The sequence below is a fragment of the Penicillium manginii genome (genome assembly GCF_028828005.1).
Source record: "Penicillium manginii strain IBT 31320 chromosome Unknown utg000005l:1.0-5665137.0:1.0-5668048.0, whole genome shotgun sequence".
Lineage (NCBI taxonomy): Eukaryota > Fungi > Ascomycota > Eurotiomycetes > Eurotiales > Aspergillaceae > Penicillium > Penicillium manginii.
Window position 1 is genome coordinate 830,215 of NW_026643106.1, and position 12,513 is coordinate 842,727.

Genomic DNA, 12,513 nt, shown 5'->3' on the forward strand with positions numbered 1-12,513 from the left:
AGGTGCCCTCACAAAAGCGGCGGAGACATTATTCTATCTATAAAGGTGCATATCTGCTTGTGTTTTGCTATGTACTAGGCTCAACTCGATCATCTACATAACATCCAGAGGGGGAACAAAGGCCCAAGAAGGGAGAAAATGAGTATGAAACAACAATGGGAATAAAATGTGCTAGATGGTAGTTGAGGAGAAGATGCGATGCGATGCGATGCGCTACGACACGATACAACCCGAGGCCAGGATCTTCTCATGTCCGCGCATCCGCGGGGCTTGAGTCCGGTTTCTCGATCTCGTAAAACAACAGGTAGACCTCCCTCTGCATGCCCAGCACGTCCGAGGTCTTGCACTCTTTGATCTTCTCATCCGAGATCCGCCACCATCGGTCATTCGGCTTGCGACGGCGTCGAAGCCGCGAACTGACTCCCGACGGGGGTTCGGCTGATGACCGGGGAATATTGCGCGAGGAGCGCGTGGCTGATGAGATGCTGAATCGTCCCTGATCCGTTGAGGGACTATTGCTATCGGAATCCGCCGCGGGCTGTGGTGTCGACGAGCGTGACGAGCGGGAGAATGTGCTCTGGAAAGAACGTCGCGAGCTCGACGTAGTAGGACGTGGCAGCGGCGGCGGCGTGAGCGTGGAAGGCGACGTACCTGAGAGGGAGGTGGAGGAAGTCGCCGTGGATAGTCCACTGCTAGCACCGATATCAGGATCGGGGCTGCTGCGTGGCATCAATCGTGGACTCGGTGCCTGTGACGGGTTCTGGCTAGCGACTCGACTTGCCGCATACGAGCTAAAGACCTCCGGGGTGGAGAATGGCGCATAGAGATGATTGCGACGGAACGACTCGTAGTGACCACTGTGGTGGCTGCCCTTGTGGCAAACAATCGCAAGCAGCTTAAACCACGTCTGATTCAATATTCCTCCCAGAGGCAGTCGCTCGGGGAATGACACCTTTGCAGCGTTCTTCGTTGAACTGCTGCGATCAAAGATAGACCGTGACAGATGGACTGCGATGATTTTGGGGAAAGACGTGATACGCATGTGTCGAGCAATTCGCCGCTTAGGCGCAAGCTCTGATGGTGGAAGCTCAATGCCCTCGAGCTCGCGCTCAGGGTCATTCTCCAGAGCATCCCGAATCCGCTCAATTTCGTTCTCCAACCGCTCCCGATCGCTCTTTGAGCTAGTCTGGGTTTTCTCGGATGTCTTCATATCGACGGCATGTTGGAGGCGACAGTGGTCGCATCGGAAATCTTCAATGTATTCGGTCTTCAACAGACCGTCAAAGCAGGAGTTCAGTGTGGTCGAGCTTTTTTGGGGCACCTGGAGTGTAAGATTTACAAACGCAGTCTGATTGGGTTTGTACTGGTAGTGGCAAAACTGGCATTCGATCTGCGATTCCAGTTTTCCCTCCAGCGGAAATCCAGCCTCACTGTCAATCTCTCTCAATTTGTTATCAATGATGGCAGGAAGCCCATTGGCAGACCCATCATCAATCCGCACTTCGACCGCCGGGCTGTCTGGACTGTGCGGGCTCTCGGCCTCAGACTCTGCACCCACCGCGCCTGAACCAGCAGGTGCTCCAATGGGATCGAGTGCGCGCCGCCGAGCCCGAACACCGGCATGGTATTCGTCACAGAGCCGCTCCAGCACAATCTGGAGGAACTCCTGCGCGTCTTGTTGGTTGCGGCTAATACGTGTTCGGTACGCGAATTCAAGGGCCTCGATGAAGCCTCGCGCGGAGATAGTCTTCTTGTAGATAGGACGCTCATTCAACCGGTCCAGCATTTCCTTCAAGGCCTTTGTGATAATCCCCTGCTGCAAATCCCGCAACTTGTCCGGCCGCTGACCGCGTGGAAGTTCGTCTTCGTTCGGCACCGCGTGGTACATCTCCGGACCATCCAGCTCGCGCCGGTGCAACTCGCGGATCAAATAGACGCGCAGGTCACCCAGACCGGCCAGGGCCTGTAGCACCGAGTTGATAAAACAGTCATTGGCGACATTGGAGAGACCAACGATGCTTTTCTTGCGATTGCTGTCATTGGACTCATCTCCATCGATTGTGTAGTTGGGACCGAAGACGTAGAATAGAGCGACGGCCGCAAGTGAAGCCCCAGCCGCATATGCGGCGACCGTAGTGGGCCTTTCTTGCATCGGGTATGCGGCAGAGGGGAGAGGAGAGGAGGGAGAAGGTCTCGGTCTCGGGGGGATTTCGTGGCGTAAATGTCGAGGTAGGTTAGACTTCTCAATTCATCTATCTCTCCATGGTCAAATTGATGCTGGCAAATGGGAAGGAAGAACGGCGGCAAGGATCCAGTAAAGGAGTGGGCACAGCGGACAGTTCGGTGTAATGAGTGAGATGGTGAGAAAAGTGTTAGAGCAGATATGGGGAAGAGGGGAGAGAATGAGAAACCGGAAGTGGACCGGAGTGTTCATGCGGAGAAAATGGGGGCCCCTTCCAGTGGCAGTGTGCAAGGGATTCTCATCTCACTTTCTCATCTCGGCACTGCTTCAAGGCGAACCTCCGAGCCAATTCGAGTTCGAGTTCTCCGGATAATTGGGCGGGGTAGAATAGGGTCTGCTTGAACCTGCCGAATAATTCTACCTAATTATCCAGTGCATTGGGGCGCTCCGCTTGGCTGCATCGAATCTTCTCCCCCGCGACGGATCTTTCGGATGTCCGCAATTGATGAAACCCCGCATTTTACTTGGTGTTAGAGAAATGGGAAATGGTGATGAACTTGGTAGAAGGCTCCTTTTTGTTGAGGGGGCTCCCATTCATTACTGAGCGCCTGGGCAGTCTCATTTGAAATACTCCGGGGCTATATACCTAGGAGGTATTCAAGCCCTGGAGTTCTGCATGTCAAGTTGCCGCGGGATGGGAATACTACTACTACTACTACTATCTACCTAGGTACTGGGTCAGAGTCAGGAAATGTGTTTTTCGGTCAAGTGTATCTCGAGTACGTAGTCGAGTCATTTAGTCCCGAAAGAGTTGTATGGGCATGCAAAGACTTTTATGTAGTATTTCCACCAGCCTCATATCCAAACCAAACCAAATCAAAATCTATCAGCGCACAATCAATTCATATATCTTCATAGCTAGAACGCGCATCTATGCACGCAGCGACTCGGGCAGAGTAGCAACCTTCTCGTCGAAGAGTTGCTCGGCCTGCTTCCACACCCGGGCGGTAGTGCGGTCCTTCAGCTGGAGGAGACTGGGCAGCAGAGCCTCGCTGAACATCTCGGAGCTCTCGCGGGGAAGAAGGGAGGGAAGGTGGTCAATGCTGATCACGCTGAGACGGGGGCCCTGGGTACCAGCGGGCAGAGTGACTGGGACAGTGGGCTTGTCGAATGTGGTGGTGATATCGTAGATGGGGATAGGGTTGTGGGGGTTTGTTCTAGAAAGGGTTAGTGATGGTTAAATAGCGTAATTAATACAAGTGGCCACTTACGTGTCGGCGCTGACATCGCAAACAACGGAAAGGTTGCGGCTTGGGGGAGAAAGAGTCTCGGTGTTGACGAAAGGAGGGATGGGGTCGGAGAGGTAAATGCAGTTCACAAAGATATCGGCATCGATGATCTCCTGGAAAGGACCGCCCTTCTTGGTCTCGGCCATATCCCATTGAACAATGTTCTCATCGGGGATACCGACATCCTTAGCGAGCTGAACAGCACCCTTACCACAGCGGCCGAGCTATAGGAACATTAGTACACAGGAAGAGGATGACTTCAAGAAAATTAGAGCATCACTTACAGCTCCAATAACAAGGATCTTGGGGGCACGGCCAGCGACCTTCTTGCCAGCCTCGAGGGTCTCCTTAACAGACTCGATCAAGAGATCCTGGTTGGCGTAGGGGACCTCACCGGACAGGGGAGTACCCTCGGGGTGGGCCAATTGCCAGGCCCAGTTCTTGACAGCAAGTGCAGAGCCGGCATAACCAGCGGAGAAGCCGAAAGCAGCAACGCGACGGCCAACGTCGTCGGTGAGGAACTCAAGGTCAAGCAGCAGACCCTTGCCACGAGACCAACGGCTCAGGACCTGGTCCCAACCACCTTGCTGCTTGTAGCAGTGAGCAAATGTGACGTGAACATGCTTCAGAGGGAAATCATCCTCAGGGAGCTCTTTTAGGCCCAGAATGACGGCATCATTGGGGGCGTCCGTAACCCACGAGCCCTCGGCAACAAGTGGAGCTCCGATCTATACCCAATGGCTTTCGTTAGGATTGTTATAATTGTACAAGAAGGGATTGAACGCAGGAGGGCGAACCTTGGAGAATTCCTCATCTAGAAAAAGTAATTAGTCGGTTGACTCATATCAATGTGTGGGGAAATTGGAAACGGAATCCAATTCAAGTGCACCTACCGTCAAAGATACGCTGGGTGGAACGCTCGACAGTCACGTCGTAGCCGGCATCGATCAATGCCTTGCAGGTGGTTGGGGTCACTATCCATTCCAATTTATTAGCAAGAAACCCCTCTAGGAGCTGATACATCGCCCCGAGAATGATTTGGTGGGGGAGGGGCACTGACGAGCAGACCGAGCCTCAGCGGGCTTAGTCTCGGCGCGCAGCCAAATCTTTTGTCCAGGCATTATGGATAAATGAGGTTGGAGAATGGAGTGTTTAGTAAAGAATGTTCAACGAAAAGAAAAGTCACCGCCGAATTGCACTTTGATTGCTATGACAGCAATGGCGGGGTGGTTGTTCCGGTCCGAAAATGACTCAGCCCGATCATCGGCGACGCCTCCCGCATCAAGCAGTCGGGGTGTATCCAATAGGAGCAGGAGTAGTACAAGCATACATATCAGGGTTTACAAGAGACGAATATTATTAAGAATACTTTTGATTGCTGATCAGAACACTGCCTAGAAAGTTTCCATCACAGGAATCGTCTTCGTGGTCGAACACAGACGAGCACAGACAGTCAGAGGTGCGCTTGGAAGCGGGTCCCTAGAACAAGTACAACTAAAGCGTGAAGTCAGAGCACTTCGGAGGCGAAAGTACTAAGTGGGCTTGGTACGGCTGCGAGTGCGGCTACCGATCCCATCACCCGGGATGATTTTCTTCACGGCATCCTTCACCTTCTCCTTCTTGGGGCGCGCGGGCTTCTTCTGTTCGCCGTTGGCCTCTCCCACAGAACCTGAAGGTGCAGAGCCATTGGAATTGTTGGAAGGCTCCGGGTCGACTTTCTGCTTCTTGGCTTGTGGCTCGTCCGACTTCTCAGAGAGCGATTTATCTCTTTCATCCGAAGCTGGAGCCGGAGCCGGATGATTGATAGGCTCAGTTGAAGAAGTAGCTTCAGGAATAGGTGCAGGGGCTGGAGCTGCTGGAGCCGGGATTTCAGAGACTGGAGCAGGAGCAGGGGCTGGGACCGGTGGGGGAGCAGGGGCCGAATTAGCGATGACAGTAGAATCAAAAGCACGTTTTTCGCCGGTCACTGGCTCTGGTTTGGCAGCTTCGGTCTCTCCATGTCGACTCTCTACTGGGGCAGTGGGTTCCGAAGATGCGATGGAGCCGCTGAGCGGGTGCTCTGTAGACGATTCCGCAGTTGGCTTGACTTGCTGCGGAGATCTGAGAGCCTGTGAATTTTCGGCGCCGGCTGCCGCCTTCGATTTTTCGAAGAAAGAGCTTTCACTTTCCTTCTCGCCTGTATTCAATACACTGTGAAGCGGTTGCGACTGTTCGCTGACCACTGGGGTGGCAGCTGGAACTCTTAGTCAGCACATACGGAAAGCGGGACAATTATCACCACGATGGAGGGCACGGTCAGATTCTGTCTGGGGGATGAAATGTATAGAGCATGTTTGGTGCGACCAATTTGCCCATGGAATCGCCACCGCCGATGTGAAAAACGTACCGGAAGCTGGGGGAGCGTTGTACGCAGAGAAGATGCCCTCAGTAGCCATGGTGGATCGATGATGTCAGATAATGGCACGTGCGACGAGGGATGGAGGCTTTCACGGAATAGACGGAGTCGCAAGAGTGGGAAAAGTGTTGTTAAGAAGAGAATGATGGTTTACGAAGAGAAACAGGAGCTGGAATAGAGTCGATTGATCTTTGGGGGAAAGAGGTGAGGTTGCGCGGTGACGTTTACTAAGAGCAGCTGGGGGGCGCTAACCCCATTCATACCATGCAGTACAGGGCTGATTCGCCGCCCACGACCCCGGCGGTTGTCGCACAACTTGGTCCCCCATTCCACCACAAATTCCAACGTCATTGCCCTCTGCTAAATCCGTCGTTGATCGTATTCTGGGAGATTTTCTGGTGTCTTCCTTTCCAATGTGAGGGTCGCCAATGCCATGACCAAATTGGTTTATGAATGTACCGTAGTGGGATGGCGCAGCCACTGTGGAGTAGTCTGTGCGGAGTATCTGGGATCATCGCCATCGCACTGCAGCGCTCCGACAGCCAGCCACAAGACGGAGATCGTCGCTCGGAGAAAAAGTGTTCTCCATTGTACATGGCTATCTGGCGTTTCTGATGGGTAAAAGACACTGGGGCTTATTCGAATTCTGCATGTCGATTGGGGCAATGCTTGAAAGCTGGGTGGGGAATCCCCGGGTAATGGGGACGAGAGGCAATGCGTCTCAAAGCAGGGACCAGTTCAATACCAGCTAGCCCCTGAGAGATGAGCCTCCGGTGCCCTGGCGCCAGGAACGGCACGGGATGACGGGGGAGATGGGAATATTAGTTCGATGAGTTTACAACCCGTCCATTAGGTCAAATTCAAATCCAAGCGAGAGAGCAGATAATCCTCTTCTGCAGAGGTGCGGGTGCGAGTGCGCGTCGCTTCAATCGAAGCGGTGGCCGTTTCCTCTGGGAGGACGACTTGGATTTTTTGCGCTAGGCTGGTGGCCTCTCGAATCTTCTTCCGGTCAATTAAAATGCGAAGAGTGTCACAGCCAATGCGCAGGAAAGCATCACGTCTAGCTTCGGACCAGGTCTGAAACCTAGCTGGCGAAAGACCATCTACAAAGCGAATAAAGGGTTGTGGGTTTGGCTTTCCGGGGTGGCATAGTGCGACGGAGGCGAACAGCAAGGACCGGGAAGACGACAAAGTTGAAATGACCTCAGAGAACTCTTCGTATAGACTCTGTGAAACCTGCTCGATTGATGGCTTTTGATCCATGGCCGTACGGCTCAAATGAGCTCCAGCGGCGAGAAGCATTGCTTTACCAGAAGGTACACCATCCGCGAGATGGGTGGAAAAGTGCATTTGGCAGACCCGAAGATAGTATCGTAGAGCCGAGGTAAATCCGGCACCGTATCGAACCTCAGCCTCTATGAAGCTGACGAGAAGGTGGCCAACGGTTTGTCGGGACTGTTCTTCTGTCATTCGGCCGTTGTATCCGCCGAGGTCCTGGGCGAGCGCCATTTTCAACCATTCCAAGATGGTGGACTGTAAGCCCTCTGCAACCATAAATTTAGTTAAAGCAGCAGTCGAGCCTCGTGACTGAAGGAGCATCTGTCTAGAAGCTCCGTCCGAGGACCAGAACCAATGCTCTACTCTCGAGCCGGCTCGAGATGACTTCAAATCGGTAGTTGACCTAGCCAGGAGAAGTTGTGACTTGAGGCAGTCAAGCATGACTGTTGCTGTGGCTGAGCCAGAGGCTACCATTTCGTCGAGAACCAACATAGGCTCCGTAGCCAGGCGTCGTTGTTCCTCTAGCCTTCGAACTGCATGGCGGTCGTGAGGAGGTGACCCCTTGGGAGGTACGATGCGAAACAAAGGGTTATCCAGGATGGTGTGTAAGTGCTGATCAGTCGCATGCGCGGAGGAGTCGGTATTCAAGGGTTGTCGATCGGCGTCATGATTGGGATTGTTTGTTACGGGATAGGCGTGATCCAACTGACGGCGAAATGAGGAGGTGAGGGCACTGAGTAACTGCTGAGATTCGCGCGGGCTTCTGGGCAAGGGCTGATGAATCTTTGGCCAGGACTTGAATTGAAAGATAGATGTTCCCTTCATGGTGAGTGTGTCGGTGAGGGTTCAAGTTCCAATCGTATGACTCTCCCTCCCTTCGTGCGTCGAGTATATGTAGGAGGATCAGCCCCGGGCCGCGCGAGGGGGTGGGCGGTCAGAGGGAGGAAGCCGGGATGGTGCCCAAAGTGGATGACGAGCACACACAAGGGAAGTTTGAGTCAGATATAGACAATCTGTGAGCGGATGAAATGTAGAAAGTGATAGTAGAAGTATATTAGAGTCAAACCTGGTACCATTCACTCAAGTCAAAGTAGTCAAAATAGTCAACGATCAAAGGATATCAAATATAGAAGAGAGTACATAAAAGACCAATGGGCGCCAGGCGCCACTCGCTAAAAAGCCAGGCGGGTGCCAAGACCAGCTGCGACTGCGAGCAACACATCCGCGAACTCTGAGCTTTTGCCTTCGCCTGCTCCATTCACAATCTCATCCCTCCTTCCTTCGCCGACCTCCCCTCCGACGCTACTCCTCTCCACCCCAATCTTATATCTCCTCCATCTGGATTCTTTTCGGCCTTTGTGCCCTGTGGTCTTGGTGCTGTTCCTCTCTTGCGAGGGTGCATCCGACTCATTCTACCATTCAGATCCTTTCTCCCTACCACACACCCTTGCGACACTCCATCGTGACCTTTCTCTCAATTCCGATTCTTTCATCTCACATATACTTTTAACATCATGTCCGAAGTTCAAAGCCGATCGTCTGCGCGCGGCAGAGTATCCTCCCGCGGTGGCCGTGGTGGCTTCAGCTCCAGAGGTGGTCGTGGTGGAAACAGCAGATCTGCGAATGCCGACAACTCAGATGCTCCCTCATTCGAGGAGGGCGAGATTGGGCAAATGAGAAAGAAGTACTCCGACACTCTACCTACTCTCAAGGAGTTGTTCCCAGACTGGAAGGACGAGGACCTCATTTTCGCTCTCGAAGACTCGAATGGCGAACTCGAGGATGCAATTGTGCGCATTACCGAAGGTTGGATCCCCTCATCATCCCATTACCTATGGGCCTATTCATCCCATACCCGGCCGGATTTTATTGACATATCTTGTTTCTTTTGTTAGGCAACGTGTCTCAGTGGGGTGAGGTCAAGAAGGCCACAGACCGAACTCGATCCAAGCCTAAGGACGCCCAGCCCACTCAGACCGAGCCTACTTCAGCTTCCGCTCGAGGCGGACGTGGTCGCGGTGGATTCGAAAGCCGTGGACGTGCCCGTGGAGATCGGGGTCGTGGCGGTCGTGGTGGTCGCGCAGGTGCCCAGACTGCAAATGGAACTCGCACAACTACCACCGCTACAGAGCCCGCAGCAACTGTCCCGTCGACGGAGCCCGTGGCTCCAAAGGTGGGAGAAGAGGAACAACCTACAGCTGGTGAGACCACACAGTCGGCCGAGGCGAAACCCAGTGTGATCTCTGAGGGCGGCCCCAAGAAGGGGGGGTTGGGCAAGCCTCTTTGCCAAACCCACACCCGCGCCAGCTGTGCCTCAGAAGAAGGCCCCGACAGCAGTTCCTGTGCCTGCGCCCGCCGCCGAAAAGCCCGCCGAGCCCCTCGCCGAGCAAAAGGCTCCCGAATCCGCTCCCGTCCCTGTCCCCGTCCCTGCCGCCACCCAGAAGACCCCCGTTGCGAAGCCTGCGGCACCCGCTATCCCTGCCATCCCCATTGCCGCCCCGAAGGTGCCCACCGACGACTTGACCGAAACAAACCTCGAACAAATCCCCGATGTATCTGCCCCTGCCCCTACCGCGACTGCTGCCAGCACAGTTGGCAGCGCTCTCGACCCGTCTTTGGCTGCAAACGTTACGCCCTCTCGCGCTCCTCAATCTGGTCTTCCCGGTAGTACATTGAAGCATGGTCGTACTCCTGGCTTCCAGCGCCGTGTTATGGAGCAGCAACAGGCTGTGGTTATGCCCGGTAACCATGCTGTGGACCGTGCCGCTGTTCAGTTCGGCAGCATGGGCCTGAATGGTGATGCCGTGGATATTGACGAGAACCGCGAGGAGGCCGAGACCCGTGCTCAACCTCCTCAACACTCGCCTGTCGCTCCTCGGGCTTCTTTGCCTCCTTCAAACCAGGGAGCTGGTGAGACAACTGGCGCCGCTCGCCCCGCACCTGGCCTTCCTCCTGTTCCTCAAGCCTCTGCCGCCGAGTCTTTCGGCGACTTCTCGCGCTTCCCGGATCCCTTCAGCCAGCCCCAGCAACAGATCCAAGAGCCTTTTGCTAACCAGGCTCCTGCTCAACCTGCTGCCACCACTGGCGCCGATTACTCTTCCTTTTACGCCTCCGACCAGCGGTTCCCTTACTACAACAACTATGGCAACTATGGTCAAACTCAGGATGCCGGTGCCCGGGCGGGTGCTGGTGCTGGTGCTGGATTCGGTGTCTCTGCTGCGGAGGCTCAGCCTCAAGTTCCCACTACTCAACCCCCCCGGCCGCTACGGCCCCGTTGATGCGACCAACAGTGGCCACAACACCCCTAACCCGACTCTGCCTGCCACCACCCAGACTCCTCAGCAGATGCCAGGCCAGGCCGCACATGGCTATGGCTACAACTACCCCTACTACCAAAACAACCCTCATTACGCTTCGTACATGAACCAGATGAACCAGCAGCACCAGTACGGCCGCAACCGCCCAATGTATGATGACGCCCGCCGCTACGAGGAGCAGCAGCAGCAGCAGCAACAACAGCAGCAGCAACAGCAGCACTACGGTATGCCGCACAACAACCAGTATGGTTACGGCAGCCAGCAGTATGGCCCCTATGGTGGCAAGGGTGGCATGTATGGACAGCCCCACGCCTTCTCCTACGACCATTCCTCCCCTGCAAACGCTGGTTCCTTCAACCAGGGCATGCCTGCTCGTGACTCTGTCTATGGCCGCACCGGCTCGGCCCAACCCTCCGACACCCAGCAATCTGCCACCGGCTCCAACGCTTTCGGCTCCGGGATGTCTGATGTCTTCGCGCAGCCCCAGGCCGGATTTGGCCGCACCGCTCCTGTCGCCCAGCAGCCCCCTGTGAGCACTGAGGAGACCAAGGGCTTCGATGCCTCCAAGACTGGTGGGCCCAGCCCGTCTCTTGCCCAGGCAAACCGCCCCGGATCCGCTACCAACAGCGCCCCTGGTCAGCCCCAGGCTCAGACCGGTCTTCCCCCGCTGCAGGGACAGCAGGGACAGCAGGCGTTCGGCAACTACCCTAACCTGAACCCCCAGTATGGTGGACTTGGTGGCCTTGGTGGTCACCAGGGTGCGGCTTCCCAGACTCACCAAGCTTCCGGCTACGGCAACTATGGCGCAGGTTTCAGTAACTACTACGGAAACAGCAACCGCGGTGGCTGGGGTGGTAACTATGGCCACTAATTTAGGGAGTTGTTCTATTTCCTTCAACTCCCTGGCCACACGAACACATATGGCGTTGCATTTGCGGGTGATTTGAAACCGGGGTTTTTACGTTTGTCTTCCACATCACAAGGGAAGAGGGGAAGCATGGAAACCAATCCATGCCTTGTTCACCTGGACAAAAAACCCAAACTTTCTCTTCATCTTTCCTTTACCTCAACATTTGTGTAATCTCTACTCTCTGGGACCTTGGTTGGCTTTTCCTGGTATGGAGAAATGTGTCTTCGTTTGGTTCTCCTGTTTCCACTCTGTTTACGTTTTTCCTTTTCTTCTTTCTTGCTTTTTTTTTTCCTTTTCCTCTTTTTTTACCTTTTGCTACTACCGCTACCCGCCGATGCGGTCTGTATTAAATCCACCCATTCTCCCAAGGTTTCCTTTTTTTTCCTTGCCCTATTTTCCTCCGCCCTGGCTCACGGTGTCAATTCGGGTTCCGGTGTGGGTGTCCATTTTGTGACGATGGGGTTTGGTTTTCAAGTTCCCTGTTTCATTGCCTGTCCTCCACCGTGTCCAATGTTGATCATTGATGCTTGTTGGGTCTGGTAGAGGGGTAGATCGTGATGGACTGCTCATGTTACTGGGCCTATCAAAAAGTGACGAGTTATGTACGCACCTATACAAATCAAACATTCCAGGCCCACTTATACTCTCATAATTTAAACGGTGTAACATTATATTACTAGAAAAGTGTGAACCTTATCTGGGAAGCTGAATTTCCAGTCGATCATTTCCGTTTCAACTTGAAGTTGGACGAGCAGGGGTCTGCAGAGGGTACCTAAGTAGCGCGTGCTTGTTTACTGCAAGTGAGTCAGTTCCAGGCTATTAAGCGCACCTGCCAATGGGCATACTACAAACATTTCAAGGTTGCATCAACGAATAGTATCTTATATGGCATGAAATTTTAGAAATTCGAAATTCGATAAAGTTTCGTTGAAAGATGTTGAGTATATAACAAAAACGCAAAGCCACTGGCATGAAGGATGAAATTAGATGGGCGGTAGTTGAAGCCGCTTTCTCAAGTATAAGCGGCATCGCCTCGATCCGAAACTAGTATATACAATCGAAATGCAGCGTGACATGGTCCCTGGCCGTGTAGGAAAACAGGGTACAACAAAAGGTCGACTCTCTATGTTATGTTTGCAGAC

The 12,513-nt window shown here is 53.9% G+C and overlaps 5 protein-coding genes across 5 annotated transcripts; 1 reads left to right on the forward strand and 4 right to left on the reverse strand.

The window, feature by feature from the left end:
* Positions 1–247: 247 nt before the first annotated feature.
* N7533_006693 (putative ubiquitin C-terminal hydrolase) lies at positions 248–2,152 on the reverse strand (the record flags this gene model as incomplete). Its single annotated transcript, XM_057103343.1, has 1 exon — positions 248–2,152. One exon carries the CDS (start codon positions 2,150–2,152, stop codon positions 248–250), a length of 1,905 nt encoding a protein of 634 aa, XP_056958300.1.
* Positions 2,153–3,113: 961 nt separating this feature from the next.
* Positions 3,114–4,592, reverse strand: lys1 (saccharopine dehydrogenase (NAD+, L-lysine-forming); the record flags this gene model as incomplete). The annotated part of the gene is made up of 6 exons (XM_057103344.1): positions 3,114–3,399; positions 3,454–3,695; positions 3,756–4,199; positions 4,269–4,285; positions 4,365–4,445; positions 4,532–4,592. 6 exons carry the CDS (start codon positions 4,590–4,592, stop codon positions 3,114–3,116), a joined length of 1,131 nt encoding a protein of 376 aa, XP_056958301.1.
* A 411-nt stretch (positions 4,593–5,003) lies between these two features.
* On the reverse strand, positions 5,004–5,906 carry N7533_006695 (uncharacterized protein; the record flags this gene model as incomplete). Its single annotated transcript, XM_057103345.1, has 2 exons — positions 5,004–5,692; positions 5,858–5,906. The coding sequence occupies 2 exons, from the start codon at positions 5,904–5,906 to the stop codon at positions 5,004–5,006; spliced, it is 738 nt and encodes a 245-aa protein (XP_056958302.1).
* An 809-nt stretch (positions 5,907–6,715) lies between these two features.
* N7533_006696 (uncharacterized protein) lies at positions 6,716–7,969 on the reverse strand (the record flags this gene model as incomplete). The annotated part of the gene is made up of 1 exon (XM_057103346.1): positions 6,716–7,969. One exon carries the CDS (start codon positions 7,967–7,969, stop codon positions 6,716–6,718), a length of 1,254 nt encoding a protein of 417 aa, XP_056958303.1.
* A 689-nt stretch (positions 7,970–8,658) lies between these two features.
* Positions 8,659–11,332, forward strand: N7533_006697 (putative RNAPII degradation factor Def1; the record flags this gene model as incomplete). The annotated part of the gene is made up of 4 exons (XM_057103347.1): positions 8,659–8,950; positions 9,040–9,378; positions 9,482–10,353; positions 10,382–11,332. 4 exons carry the CDS (start codon positions 8,659–8,661, stop codon positions 11,330–11,332), a joined length of 2,454 nt encoding a protein of 817 aa, XP_056958304.1.
* Between the last annotated feature and the right edge of the window lie 1,181 nt (positions 11,333–12,513).